General features: G+C 40.1%; 1 protein-coding gene across 1 annotated transcript in view; it reads left to right on the forward strand.

Annotated features, from left to right (window-relative positions):
* The window catches only part of MEGF9 (multiple EGF like domains 9), an 81162-nt gene extending 70541 nt beyond the window's left edge, over nucleotides 1-10621 (forward strand). The window contains exon 6 of the mRNA XM_067542146.1: nucleotides 4213-10621. Coding sequence (XP_067398247.1) covers nucleotides 4213-4667 — 455 coding nt within the window. The 3' untranslated portion in view covers nucleotides 4668-10621. The remainder of the gene's footprint in view (nucleotides 1-4212) is intronic.
* Nucleotides 10622-16015: the final 5394 nt, after the last annotated feature.

Here is a 16015-nt window from a genome sequence, read left to right on the forward strand (position 1 = left end):
AATTCAGTTTGTATCCTGATTTCTGTAGCTGGATGGAAACTCTTAACCCACCGTGAGTTGCACTTATTTGACTACTCCCGTTCAGCAGCACTTCTCACATCAGTAAGGATTTGCAGGATTGGCACCTTTTAAAGGCTTTTTATCATAACACTTAGTGGTTTAAAGGGTTATGCAGACATTAACCAACTGCTCAAAACAACTCTGAAGTACTAGCACCTCTGCTCTGTAGATGGGGAAACTAAGGCACAAAGTGGTTAGCAACTTGGCCAAAGCTACACAGCAAATCAGTGGCAAGATCAGGGGTTGTGAATTCACCATTGCCTGATTTTTGAGGCCTTTTCTCATTCCTCACCCTCTCTGCCTCATTGCATCTAATATGCTCAGGTGTGCTGTGGCAATGAAGAACCTGCCTCATAACAGTATAGCCCTGAATAAAATGGTAGAAAGCTCTTCTCCAATGGCTGTCAGTAAGGGCTGGTTCACACTGACCCTGCGATTCGGCAGCAGTCGACAGGAGTTACGCAAACTACTCTGCGTAGTCAACTGCTCAGCTTCCCTTCTGCGCGCTGTTCACACTGTGCTGAGCCGCAGCGCTACGCTACTTGAGGGGATGGACTTACTCAGTCGACTTCCTAATCAATTGAGTGGGTCTCACTGATCGCTCAGTCAATCCTGAAAGATCGATCTGGCGGCGGCGATTTTGCCGCCGTCAGTGTAAACATAGCCTAAGTTACTTCACGAGGTAGACTTCAGGCTCTGTGCATATGAACCTAAGCTGCGATTGTACATAGAAAGGAGAGCGCAGAGTTCCAAAATTTATCAGGACCAAATTCATCCCTGCTATTCCATGAGATTTAATTCAAAGGAGTCACAAAAGGAAGCTGCTGTGACCTTCATTCTCTTACTGATCCCTGAACGGACAGACTGCAAGATAGTTTTCTGCGTGGGGAAGAGAGATGATCAGTAAAGCTGTAACTTTATGTATGCCCATCTCTGCAGGGTTGCAGATAGCAATTTCACACTGGTCCATCCGTTGCCTCCAACTTTAATGGATTGGTTTTGTATGTAAGGGGCCAAGTGACCTTGTTCAGTAGTAATAAATATGCCTTTGCCTTTCCAGCCTGCACCTCTTCTGACACTTTAATGACATGGTGAGATAGCTGGTTGCTGTCTTGGGAAACTATTCCCCTCCCTTCTCAAAGGCAGCTATCATGTTTCCTTGACACCTGTTTTCCTTTCCATGTTAATATTTAAGAAGACCGCATTTTCTTTCCCTGTTTGCTGAATGTTTCTTGACCATAAGCAGAGATGCAGGAGGTACTGCATGCTAGCTGATTTTAGGGCCAAAAGTTTCAAAAGTGACTAGTGAATATGGAGGCCTCAATTTTGGACAGCCCATCTTCAGGCAACTAAAAGGGGCCTAATTTTCTGAGGGCAGATGCTCATCAGGCCCTTTCAAGGAGTCTCAGGTTGGATTCAGAGAAAACTGGGGCACCAAAAATAACTACCCACTCATGAAATCTGATCCTTTATATTTACTAAGTCACAAGAACAGACTAAGGCAGGATCCTTGAAGCACTTGGGATTTGGGCCATGATCTTTTGGGCTCCTTTAATTTGTACCCATGAAGTTCTGGGCTCAGGGATAACCTATTAGTGGTGTGAGTGCAACAGCTGACATCACAGATCTCTCTGCTCAAATACTTCTGCAAACTTCTGCGGATCCAGACTCCATTTCACCATAATAATTCACTCTGAGAGAGATACTAGCTCCTTACGTCTCTTGATTTCATGTAGTTAAATGTTGTTGGAATATTCTAATGGAAATGGCACTGACTACTATAAAGAAGGCTGAGTAACTGTTTTCATTCTAATCCTCTCTGTTTAGGGCCCATGACCTGCATAAATTTTATGGGGATTTACCACTGACTTCAATGGGAGCAGGATCAGGCCCCGAGAACTTAACTACTCAGACATCCAACAGTGTGCATTTTCCAAACAGCATGCCCATGCACATTCACAACAATGCCACCAGCACCAGAGTCTAATTAAACCACCAGTGAGACCAAGCTAAGGTTGAGTAGTGGTAGAAATTGGTCTGGGTGAGAGCCAGTGGTCTTTTCTTATATGATCGCGAGGAGCTGAGTGGATACCTTAACGGTGCATTTCCAGCGAACCTAATGGCTAGCATATATTTTAATGTGTATGTGATAAGGAAGCTTAAAGCTAATCAATTAGGTTGTATCAACAACTTTTTAACCTTAACTATCTTCTGACTAGACTGTTTTGTGTGGGACCCTTATTGGAGGTTGGCCCTTTGTAATTTGTGATAGCTTTTTATTGAGGATTTTAATCAGTGGCTCGATACTGCAGTGATTGGTGTTATAAAAATACCTAAGCTAGACAGATACGACCATATTCTTTTCTCAGTTATGCTCAGGCAATTGCATTAAAATGGGTGGGGTGGGATGGATGAAGCTGAGAGCAGGACTTGGTCCATGGAGCAGAAATATTCTAAATCATCTGTCTGGTTGTAACATATTCTGGTTGTAACATAATCTTTCCACCTCTAAATCCATCCTTTGGCTTTACAATATAATCATTCCCTCACTGAGCATCCCCAACTCTTGTTGCCTTCAGTGTTGCAATTCTGTGCTAAATTAGCCTTTCAGAGGTGATTCTCCTCCTCAGCTACTACTAGTAAAAGGTCTCTTCAGAAAAACCAAATCCATGCATCGAGGCACCATGTGCAAGAATTGCTACAGCTATGAGTGGATTTAAAATGAAGGAAGGGTTTTAAGGAGGGAGGATGGCAGAATGAGATGGGAGGGAGGAGGAAAAAGCAGAAAGGAGCTGTAGGAAAGCCTTTAATGAAAACTGTGTAGAGTGCTGATTATGCCTATTGCACTGGTTTAACCCCTGAATGTTCCTACTGAATGAACATAAGATTCTAAAATAAGTCATGTTAATGAGAAAAATGTTTTAGCGTGCATATCTGAAAACGTTCAGGATCTTCTGTTTGCCTTATGAAGCCAAGACTTTAGCAAGGTTCAAAGAGGGATTGGACATTTACATGGATAAAACAAAAATATCCAGTTATAATAGTTAATATGAAAAATTTGGAAGGGATATGAAATCTCATTCTTCAGGGTTTATGCCAATCTCTAACTAGTAGGGGTTAGAAGGAAAGTATTTTGGTGGGGCAGATTATCCTACAACTGCCCATTTTAGGGTTTCTTGCGCCTTCCTCTGAAGCATTTTGTGCTGGCTGTTGTTGGAGTAGATGGAACTTAGGTCTGATCCAGTATTGCAATGACTATCTTTCTGTGTTTGTCTATTACTCTATGCCGTAAATTGAAACTGAAATATGGTGCAGACTATGATCATACTATTTTAATATTGTTCATAGACACATGCACACTTTGTTATTTCTAAGCATTATTGAGCCACATTGTGCCCTCATATGTGCATGCAGATTTGTGTGTTGATTCATCTGAGGGGAGAATCTGGATCATTGTCTTTTTACATATAGAAATGTAAAAGCAGAGACACTATATCAAACATTTGATGATAGAACATGTTGTGCCATTGTTTTAACTTGGCTTTTGTTCTTAGACAGGTAGGTTGGAAACAATCCTGTAGTATGAAAGATGCACATCAGTGTCCCTAGGTCTAACCCTCCAGGCTTCACTTCTTTGGATGGGCCTGATTTTTAAGACCTTACACATGTTTGGTGAAATCCTGGCTCCACTGACTGGCAAAACTCCCACTGATTTGTGGAGTCAAGATTTCACTCACTGAGATGCACTTGGAGTGACTGGCTTTCATCATGAGTAATTGAGGTTCTTTGGGCCAGATTTTCAAGAAATGAGCATCCACAATCAGGACTAACTTAGCTCCTTTTTGGGCAGTTAAACAAGGAAGAGGTTTTCCAAAGAACTCTGCACCCAGCAGCTCCCATTGTGATGCTTATGGCCAGATTTTCAAAAGAACTCAACACTCAATGTGCTGAGCTGTTCTGAAAATCTGGCCAAGTATTTTGATGTGGAAAAGGGACCTGAAAAATTCTGACCTTAAATTTTTAGTTTGTTGCGCTCATACTAACAGTGATGTATAGGCAGAAGCATTTATTTCTTGTTCTCCAGTCATGGCTCATCATGTATTTTATTGGTCATGTTTGTATTTATTTATGTTGTTTTTTTTTTATTTGTAGAAGTCATTCCTGGTCCTGAACCTAGAGGATTTATAACTGCCTCTCCCAATACCAGCAGGCCAACATCATTTTCAACAACAGTGATAAACAGTACATTAGCTCCAACAACTGTGCAGACTATATTTCCTATAAACTCCTCTGAGAATAGTACATCTGCATTAGCAGACGTCTCCTGGACTCAATTTAACATCATTATTTTGACAGTTATCATCATTGTTGTGGTCCTATTGATGGGCTTTGTGGGTGCTGTCTATATGTACCGTGAATATCAAAACAGAAAACTTAATGCTCCTTTTTGGACCATTGAGCTCAAGGAGGACAACATTAGTTTTAGCAGCTACCATGACAGCATACCCAATGCTGATGTTTCAGGCTTACTGGAGGATGATGGCAATGAAGTGGCACCAAATGGACAGCTGACGCTGACAACTCCCATGCATAACTATAAAGCTTAAAACAAGAGTCAATCCAGCTATTCCAAAGTTGTCTTTAAAAATTCCAGTCCTCGTTGAAGGGGTACCAAAATCTGTACCAGGGTTCAAAGCAAAGGAATTTGTGACCCTTATTTCGGGAATGGCATAGCTTGCTGGTGAGCAGAAAAGGTGTACAGTGCATAAGAATTTCAGGTAAAATTATGAAATGCATTCAGTGTATTGTTTTCCATGAAGATCCAGAGAATTCAATGTTAAAGACTTACATAAAATTATGCTGACCTTAAAGTATATTTTTATATGAAAAGATGGTGGGGGGTATAATAAGCAATGCCTCCTGACTAATCAGAATCTGCTTTGACTTCCAGCCAAGCTAATGCCTACACCTGTAGCCTATATTTTGAAAAGTAGCCTGTTTAATTAACAGCGGACTTTCAGGAAATAGACTTTCGTAAAGACTTCATTTTATTTGCTGGTACGAATTTGTGTTTTTTATATATAAAAAGGGAAATCATGTTCATTTCACTGCACTAAGAGACTTTTAAATGAGTAAATGTTACACACATTGTAAAGTCACCATGTTCAGTTCTCCAACAATTTGGGGAGCAGAAACAATCAATCATAAAAATATCTGGGGGGAGAAAAGATCATTATTTTCCCTTTCTGAGTTCTCATACAAAATGATGGTACAATTAAAACACAGAAATCCATTTTTAATAGAAGGAGTTAATGAACTTGTATACATACTGTACAAGGGAAGACGACAAGGCATCTCAGGGTCTCGTGTACAAATAAAAGCTAGGCTTAATATCCTACCCTGACAGAAATGGTGTGTTCTGTACATAGAATGTAATATATCTTCTCTCCATTGTATTTGTAACTATTTGTAAAAAAAGAAACCAAAACACGAGTCATATTTTATCATCTAGATTTTATCTGTACAGCGGTTAGTGGCATTGTAAAAAAAAAAAAAAAAAAGAAAACAAAAAGGAAAAAAAAAAGAAAAAGGATTGTTTTAAAATTGTGTAAATCAGATGGCAATATTGCTGGAGCTGGGACTCTAGCAACTACCCATCAGTTCCTCTTCTGATATCACTGAAATTTTTTTAAAGTTGAGTGTTTCCTACTTGTTATCTACAGCTGTTCAACCTCCTCAGCTCCTTTAAAGGTATGGACAATACTATGAAAAGAGACTAGTCAATTTCCAGAGATCAGATGTAACATTTGGTAATTGCTGTGAAATGCCCACACAAAATGCAAACATGCTCTTACGAATACAGAATTATTTATGTCCTGATCCTGAAAACGATGATGAACACATTGTGGTGTTGTTCACATGCATAATCTCTTTGAAGTCTATGAGGCTGCTCATGTGAATAAAGACTGCTTGTGTGATCAAGGATTGTCAGAGATGCTGAACTCTGGCTTGCCCCTGCCTCTGTTGTAGATAACTGCAATGTTCCCATTGACTTCAGTGGAACCACGTTATCACTTAAGAGTTTACCGGATTAGCTTATTCATTGCAAAATTCTAGTTGAAACAAATGATATAGACACTGTCAAGCAATTTATGCCTACCAGTTCGTATAGCTTAAAGTTGTATACTGGGGAGAGTCAGGAGGCTCAGTTGCTGAGAAACATACAAATGTCCATTGGTTATGCAAAGTCCTACCATTCTTGTGCAGAGACAGACTAGCTGTTAACTTGTGCTCTCGCTGCTAACAGTCCTTTTCAAGCTCAGCAGAATGGAAATAGCCCCATGGAAGCTGGCTGCTTTGTTCCCCCAGCTGACTCTAAGATGTAGGCCTGAATATAGGCTCCTATGTATAGGTGCAGTGTGGATGATGAACGTATCCATGCACTGCCCAGGAAGAAGGCTGACAATAACAGCCTCTGTGCACTGGTTAGAACCTCTAACAGCACGTCATGACCCCTGGATAGAGCCACTCTCCTAGCCTGTTAACAACTGGCAGTGGGGGAGCACGTGCTGAACCTTTTGCCAGCAGACATAAGGAGCACTGGACAGTTTGCTTCATTCAGTGACTCTGGCACATTCTGTCTGAATCTGTGCAGTGCAAAAATAATGTCATGGAGCACCACAGCTCCACCCTGCCATTCTTCAGTGTTCCTCACAAGCAACAACGTGGCACCTGGTCCTGTTCAAGTGCCACATCCAATCTCTCTCCATTATTCGTTTCACTCTACTTTGGGCCCAATCCAGCTCCCATTAAAGCCAATGGTAAGCATCCCATTGGCTTTAATGGAGTTTGAATGGGATCATTTGTTTGATTTCTTCTGAGCTTGACATACTGTTACTGTCCTATGAAAGTCAATACAATTAATGTTTACCAGAGTCATGAATCAAGCCCTTTTCCTAACCTGCCCTAACATCACGGATGAGGCTGTGGTGCATGCTTTGCAAATGCTGCTGATCAACAAAGTGGTTAACCAAATTGATCTATAGCTGGCATGCATCATCAGAAACAGAGTGGAAAGGGAGAATATTATTTATTTTATTTATTTATTTATTCTGTTTGTATTACTCTAGTGCCTAAGGATCTCAGTTGGGGTTGGGCTCCTTTGTGCTAGCTGCTGTTTGTACACACAGTAAGTCACAATCCCTGCCCCAAAGACCATGCAATCTAATTTAAGATGTGACACAACAAGTAAACGTAACAAAGGGAATGAGAGAGGGAGGACAAGGAAAAGAGTGATAGGAGAGTGTGACAGACTGTGTATAAGCCTGATCCAAAGCCTGCTGAAGGCAATGGACAGTGTCTCATTCCCTGCTGTGGGCTTGGGATGAGGTCCTAAATTTATAAGAAGTTGGATTCAAGTAATTTAAGAGATGTTTTAAGTGATAAGATGGGGAGAAAAAGGAAAATCATAGATTGCACATGAAGCTTTTAAGGAATGGATTAATAACAATGGAGAGTAATGACTAAAAACTGTATGTAATTATTTGGCAGGGTCCTTTTGTGATATCTACATGCCTGGTCTTTATACAGTGGAACAAGATTCACAGGAGATTTTAATAACCCATTTTAGATTCTGGAAATAGTTCTATAGAGCAATAATGCTGACAGGTAAAGTGAAAGAAAGATTGTGCACTATGGCATGTCAGAAGTCTTTTTGGGGGGTTAAGGGGAGTTTGCAAAGAAGAGAAGAACTATTACAAAATGTTCCTTCCTGAAACCTTGGAAAGTCTGCAGGCTACTTTGTAACAGGGATGGTTGACTTCTGATTTGCACTTCAGATCCTGGTTTTTGGTTCTCTCCCATTATAGAGAGAGTGGCCAGCTGCAGAGTTTGAGTCTGAGTTCAGAAACTGACCCCTCCCATTCCACCCCTAAAATTGGGGGTGTCTGGATCTAGAGTTTTGGTTCTGACCCTTTTCTACTTTATAAGCAAAACAAGAGAAATGAATATGAAGGCACTATCTGTGAGCCCAGATTTGATGTACTGAGGAGTTCAGTTCACCTTCTGCTTTGTAATGGTGGGAGGGCAGTATGATTTGGGGTACTTTGTTGATGGCAAATTCTCACAAATGTTGAGAAAACATCTCAAAGACATTGTGTGGGCCTGATTCAAAGCCTCCTAAAGTCAATCTAAAGCCTTTCCTTTGGGCCCTACTTTCATAAAACTTTTCAAAACCAGACTGAACTTACTGGGAGTGTGGAAGGATACCCGTTCTGTTATATAGCCGGCTTTGTTTTGTGACTAACCTCAGCCTAGTAGAGACCGGAAACATCAGAGGTGAGGCACTAGGGAGGATACCAGTAGGATGGTGAAATGACTCAGCAGAAGAAACAAAAATAGTTGCAGACTGTCAGCTCTTTTTGCTTAGAAGAATAATAGGATAAGAAATCAAAACCCAATTAAAGAAAAAGTAAAGAGAAACTCCCCAGCTTGAGGTTCAGCTTAGTTCTATGATCTCTGGGAGTGGAGCCTGCTTGTGTCCCCTCTGTTAACCCCATACCTGAGCATCTGTACAAAAGGAGGGAAGAATGAGCTAGTTGCATCTCTTGATCAGCAGACTGCACCTTGACATAGCGCAGTGCCTGAAACTTCCACAGGCAACTTTCTCAGCCTACCAAAGTCCTCAGCTATTCCTCCTGTCATTTAGCAGTTCATTTTATAACTTGCCACAGAGCTGCTGTGACACAGAGTCTGCTCCACAGCAGCTTGGCACATGCACAGATGAGGAGGGAGAGGAGAGCACAGGTGCACTAGAACCAGTGCAGAGCTAATCATCCAATTAGGGAATGGGCCTCTAGGATACTGGCCACAGATGGCTGAAGTATCAATATGGATACTGTGATGGCATCTACAGGCCTCCTGCTGAACCAGGGCAGGCACTGGGTTATGGAGGCCCAACTCCATACAGGTACAAGGCATGTTCTCAGGGGAGGAACAGTTTAAAAGGAGACTGGTAGGCCAGCTGGGCATGAACTGCACGTAGCACTAGAAAGTGAGGCTGATGATGTCAGGAATGGCAACAGCTTTGTGAAGGCCGCTCTAGCATCAGGGACTTGGAGGCCCCCCTGCTTGCTCTTTGGGAGTTGAAAGTCCTTAGAGACTGACTGAACAGGATGCTTTAGAGACTTGTGATCACTGGCTTATCAGATTCTCCTGTTCCAAACTGAGGAGCTCCAGACTGGTAGGAAGTGCCCAGGGAGAAACATAATTCGGGGTAGCTCAGTAACTAGACAGGATAGTTTGACAAATGTTTAGGACCCTGGGTTGGGACCTGCTGGAGTGGATGGGTCAGGGTCCCTCTTCCTTGCCCCCCAGCTTCTTTGTAGTGACTGACTGCTGGGGGAGTAATTGGAGCACAAGAAGGTGATTGAGGCTGCAGCTGGGGTCTCCTCTGGGATGATTAAATTGGCAGAAATCAAAAGCCACAAGCTTACCACCAGCTAGCTGGTGATCAGACCTTCCTGCTACAAGTACACACCTTTTGTGGGTACCACTGTTCCACTTTAGCAGCTAATTGAATAGTACTGCAGTCTTGCAGGACAACATTCATTTTGGAAGAGAAAGTGGATGGACTGATGCAGTAGCTATGTGTGCATGGAGAAAATGGAGTAATAGGGGAATGTGGGATTTCAGAGAAATATGATAGTGAAAGACCAATGGCTGCTACTCCTAATGGCCATGATTTTATGCCCATGTCATGAGGAGGTGAGAGCCATTTTGATACATGCCCTAGCTGGTCTCGCTGAGGCAACTGAAATCCCATAGTCAAGTTCTTGAAAACAAAAAGACTCCTCTAATGGGATGGGTAAAGGGTAAAAACAGTAACTTTATTATATGCTTGGGGCATCTTGGCTGGATCACAAAGTAGGATGCTATTCTTTGAGCACAGGATGTGGCAGCCATACAAAAATATAACAGGACTAATTTGAATTTAAGGTCTTAAATCTCATGAACCATCATAGCGAAAAATAACTGCATGAAGTTTTAGCCCTGGGGAGTCCTCATGAGATGTCATACACTAAAATAGTCACTCTCTTGGACCAGGCAAAATAAACTTAGACCATCAGAAGTAATTTAAAGGCAGAGTGGAGTGTCTTCACCATTATACTGGCATTCTGGGCCAGTTGTCCCTGATTTACAGTATCTTTATTCCAAAAATTAAATGCAATATGTGGCAGACCATATCTTCTATAATGAGGACTTAAGATAGAAGCCTAAACAAAATTTATCTTTAAAGTAAAGTTTTAAAATTAGCTTCCAAGGATTTCTGCTATTTATAACTGAGATTAAAATAAGGAAAACGTGGGTTTAAAACATTAAAATTACACTTGCTCCCGATGAAAATCCATCAGTTTTATAACACATCCAAATAAGGTGTCTCCTAAGCGCATATTGAGCTTACAAATGCATTTCTAAAAAAGCTGTGTATGATTTGAATGTCAGAATTTATACAGAAGAATGTTGTTTAAAATTAATAAAAATGTATATAATTTGTATCTAAGCCACTTTGGGTTTTGCTTTTGTTTTTAAATATATTCTTTGGGCTGCTTCCAAATCCCATGTGAAGTCAATTGGGAGTCTTTCCACTGACTTAAATTAGAGCTGGATTGAGCCCTAAAGGCTTGAATCTGACACATACCAATAACTCCATTCATGGATTCCTGCTCTATAGATGTGAGATCAAAATTAGGCCCTATGTGGTTTTAACACCAGACATTTGCTAACACAATTCATAATCTGTCAGGTTATCAGTGTTTTGTTTTTTGAAGTAAAACCTGTGAAATCTTTTGACTATTTATTATTGTTGTTTGTTAACACACCCTACTCTTACAGCTCTGTAGCTTGTCAGTCGATGAGCCTCTGTTCACTGTGGGGGTGTAATACTGATAGATTTATTTTGGCATAGAAATATGCTACCATGTAAAAATGAAATTAGAAAAGGCATTGGTATCATGGGTGTTACCCACATCTACAATGGGATCTTCACAGGACCGCTGTGAATCGGGTATCTCTGAATCTGCAGCTGAGGTTTTGACGATTTAGGAAGGCTGTTTACATCTGCAAAAAAGATTTTGTATAGCTCTGCCTCTGGAACCTTTACAGTTCTCTCTCACTTGTCATTGTTAGTAAGTTAACTCCCACTCTCCGTGCAGAAGTCAATGGTTAGACTGTCCTTGCCATTGAACGTTATTTGTGACTCTCTTTGTCTGGGATGCAGCAAAGCACTTAACTAACGAGGATAAAGTGATAGGAATTAAGCTTAAAACAAAGTATGTGCTTAAAACTAGATGAAGGTCCCTTCCAACTCTAATATTCTATGTGATTCTAAGTGCTTTACTGAACTGGGTGCTTTAAAATGAAGGGCTTGAGTTTCTTCTTCTTTACACTGATGTAATTTCATTGGTTTCCTTTACTCCTGATTACACTAGTGAAAGTGCTTGATCCTGTAAGTCAATGGGAATTTTGCTCTTGACTTAAGTGGGAGCAAGATCAGGCTATTAGTGAAAGGAGAATCAGGCTCATTATGTAGTGACTTGAAAACATTGCACCAAATCCTGTCCTCTAAGGAAAGCCCAGGTCTAGGTAAAAAGGCTAAGCATGAGCCTAACTATTCTGCCACTGATACTGCAACCCTTGGGCCGCGGTGGGTGTGCACCTTTTGCACTCTGTTCCTTCGGAGTCTTTGGCCCATAGATCCACATCATCAAATATGCAGTGACAGAGTCTCCATTACTCCCCTTCATTTTGTACTTCATCTCTGAAATGGCAAAAATCTCAGCCTATTTTGCAAAAGTAGGATGGATGATAGGTCTTTTCCAGTACAACTTGTTGGTACAAGGATTTAGTATAATCTCCTAAAACATGCTGTTAATTAAGATAAGGCTAATCGATGTTAATTTGATTATCAGAAGGCAAGATGTTAACTGCTCCAAAATAATAAATATTTTTCCTTTACAACTTCTATGGTGTTGCTGCAGATTTTGTAAAATGGACATTTCAGTAACGCCATGGAAATTGCCCGTAACTCCAGTTAATGATCTGTTGGATTGTTTTTAACTTTTCGTTTGATCAGAAGGAGTTATCCCTTTGCAAGCCACGCTGATTTAATTTGAATGATGGTTCATAAGGATGGCTACTTGGCATGTGTCTGCAGAAACGTGTGTCCCTTTTACAGGACATACGCTGCACTGGCCTATGTCACTTAAAAGGTAATTGCGTTGCCTAGTGACTTGGTGATTATCATTGATTTAATGCCATATGTCATATATTCTTCATTTACCATCAATAATTGGCTCATTTCTTGTACCAAGAAGACAGACTGCCACACACTTTAAGATCTCTGTTGTAGCCATTCTAAAGCTACATAAGACATTTCAAGCCAGCCTGGCTGATTAGACCGTGCTGTCATATGGCAGACCTGATTTTGAAACTGACTTCTGACCAGCAGTGATTGAAAGATCAAAGCATAGGACCCACTGCTACAAGGTGAGAAGTACCCTGAACTTGCATCGAAGTTAACAGGTGTTCAAGACACTCAAGTTACTTCACAGGATCAAACCCCAAATACATAGCACCAAAGATATTCTACTGTACCCAGTTAAGAAAGTCCTCAGTTCTGCCAGCAATTGCCTGAAATTTTCCATTCAGTTTTGTGCACTGTAACCTCAGTTCTGTTGTGTGTTTACACAAGTATATCTGAATGAGAAATGGGCAGCAGCAATGCACTAAGGTTAGGACCACTAGGGAGGGGAAGACTGAAGCAGCAGTGGTGGTGTATATGCCTGTGGTTGGGAACCACAGCAGGACACCTATTAGCAGCATGTGGGGTGATTTTAGTTTTTCATTTCTTTTTAATTTATTTATTTTACAGGCTTCTATGTGGCTTTGTTTGTCTCGGAAGAGAAATTAGTTCCATGTTGTAGCTGTTGTATGTACATGGAGAAGAATGGCAATCGAATAACGACAGTGAAAATACTATAGTCCATGATTACATGCTTGTCCCAATCCCAAGCCCGTGTTTTGAGGAACTAAGAGTCCCATTGATATAGCCCAGATGGTTGGGGTGAAGAATGAAATCCAACAGTCCAAATAAAAAAAGAATTAAATAAACATGGCAAAGGTAGGCAAACATCTCTCACTCAGGTGTTACTTCCTTGTATTACAGGTAACACTGCAGAGCATTAAATTAAAAGTATTTACCATTCCATTATTGATGCTGGGATCTCCCCAACCCCCAAATTTGGACAATAGAAGTAGAATAGTCAGTTTCGTGTTTTTGTTAACAGTTTCACTGTCTGACTCTCATGTATTAGCATAGTACTGCAATTTTTGTTCAAATGTGGCAGGTAAATGCTTGTTTAAATCCCGCCAGAAAGTTTTAACTATCTTTTTAAATATACAAACATATCTATATAATCTATGGATATCACTTGGTGTGTCACTCTAAAGCCTAAAAGGTCTGAGTCAGTAAGAAGCGATGGAAGCATCTTACAAGCATGACTGAGGGCTCCTTTGATTCCAGATATCACCAGGTTGAATCCTCACTGGGTTTTGCAGTCTCTTGCTATCCAATTTTTAAATTCTCAGCCATTTTGACTTTATGAATTATGTCCATATGGCATGCACCTACAGTAAGGCATGTATTTATGCCATGCCAAGATTCCAAGGCCCTTGTGATATCAGAGGTAACTCAACCAGTCACCACCCTTACTCTACAGCTAATTTGCATGCAATAGTTTCATTGAGGGAGACTGCACAGATGGTAAATTACTTGGACCAACTGCCTCAACCATGGATCCAACTGCCATCCACACAACCCAGACACAATAACCCCAAGCACACACAGGCCCTTCCTGCATTACTTATCCCTCATTTGCCACCTGCACAAATTAACACATCTCCCAGTACAACCCCACCCAGACACAAATCAACACAACAACCCACACAACAATAAAACCAGCATAAGCAATAATCCCAAACACACGTAGGCCCTCATAGCAGTGTGTACACTGTAGATAAGGATGGTGATTTGCCACTTGCACAAATCCATACAACTCTCCCAGCACAGCACAGGACCCCACACAACACCACAACCAGTGCATACAATAATCCCAAACGTCCCTCTGAAGCCTATTATGTTTGTAGAGTAACTGTGAATTGATGGAAACAGCTAAAAGCATGATTGAGAGTTTTAATTTAGACTATCACCAGATTTAATCATCACTGTGACTTGTCTGTTACCATCCAACTTTTAAGTTCCTCCATTTTCAGCTTTGGTACACATGGCTTTATGAATTACACTTCAGCTCCTAGTCTATTAATATGAAGTTTTACAAAACTTTTTAAAATCCAAAACCTAGGTTTTGGGTTCAGACTACCTTTTCTGCACAGTGTCAACAGAAAAGAGTGTAAGGGAGTGTTAACACATTAAAGCAATTGGCATACAGTACTATCTGTATTATAATAAAAGGTAGGGAGACCAATACACACTAGGGTTGATTGAAAAAATAGTGGGGAAAACTGGAAAAATGTTTATAAAATCCAGATTTTTTTTTCAAAATTTTGAAATGTTGATGTTTCAAAATATGAATACTTTCAATAGTTGGTTGACAAATGAGAAAATTGCAAAACTTTTGTCAATTTTCTTTTTTAAACTTTAAAATTCAAAATGCCATCAAATTTTTAAAAAATTAACCTACTTTAATACATACAAAAATACAGCAATAGTTGATTACCATGAATTTCATCTGTCAGATACAAATGCTACTGAATGGAACTTTGCACATAGCTATGTATCCCCCTCTTCCCCCTCCCCCCCAAAAAAAATTAAAATTACTATAAAGTGTGATTAACTTTACAGTGTTATTTTACTGATCAGTGCTGTCTTTTGATTTTAGCTGTTAATCTCTGCACTCTTTTGGTCTTTCCTATGTATCTCCATTTTTTAAAATTTATTTTTCTTTAAAAATGTAACTTCAGTGACTACTGGTGAATTTTTTAATGTCTCATATTTCTTGCATTCCCTTTACTGGCATCTCTTAAGACTCTAATAAAAGATTAAAAAAATATCTAGCATCTTTCAGTTGAAATGCTTTCTTATGCCTGTAAGAGTATTGTATAGCATAACATAGCAATTTTAGGACCTGATCCTGCCAACACTTACTTACATGAATAACTTTTACTCACCCAATAGTCCTGTTGAAGTGAATGGAGCTACTTCATAAATAAATTTAATCATATCCGTAAATGTTTTCAGGATGAGGTCTCTATTATGGCCCCAGTTATGCAAATATTTGTGTGTTTAAAGTTAGACATGTCAATAATTCTACTGACTTCAGAAGGCGTACTTGTGTGAGGAAAGTTAAAGACATAAATGTTTGCAAGATCAAGGAATACAGCTGGAGCTTTCCAAGGATAGCAAGGCTATGGTAACAAAATATAAAAAGCAAATAATGTAGGTGCTGCTTAAATAATAAAGATAGCACAGAGAGAGAGAGAGGACAGTCCAGAGATTAGGATGCTAGTCTGGGACTTGGGAGATCTACATTCAATTCTCAGCTCTGCCTAAGGCTTCCTGTGTAACATTAAGCATATCTAAGATAATAGCAACTCCTTATGTCATAGGTGCTGTGTGAGGATAAATACATTAATGATTGCGAGGCACTCACATATTATGGTGATGGGACCATATCAATGACTTTGGGGTATGAGTTCATTTCTGTTACTGTACAATTTGTGTGTGTGTGGCAGTTTAATGTTCCAGTACAAAGTCAGCATGCTGCTGTGCTCACCAAAGGAAGAAATTGATCAAATTTGCATAGGGGCATTTGACACTAACTAAATGGAAATATTATTTGTAGTTAGAATAAAAACAAGTTTGAGATAATACTCTTAT

This window comes from Emydura macquarii, unplaced genomic scaffold, assembly GCF_026122565.2.
Source record: "Emydura macquarii macquarii isolate MOO-44397 ecotype Brisbane River unplaced genomic scaffold, CSIRO-AGI_Emac_v2 contig_691, whole genome shotgun sequence".
Taxonomy (NCBI): Eukaryota; Metazoa; Chordata; order Testudines; family Chelidae; genus Emydura; species Emydura macquarii.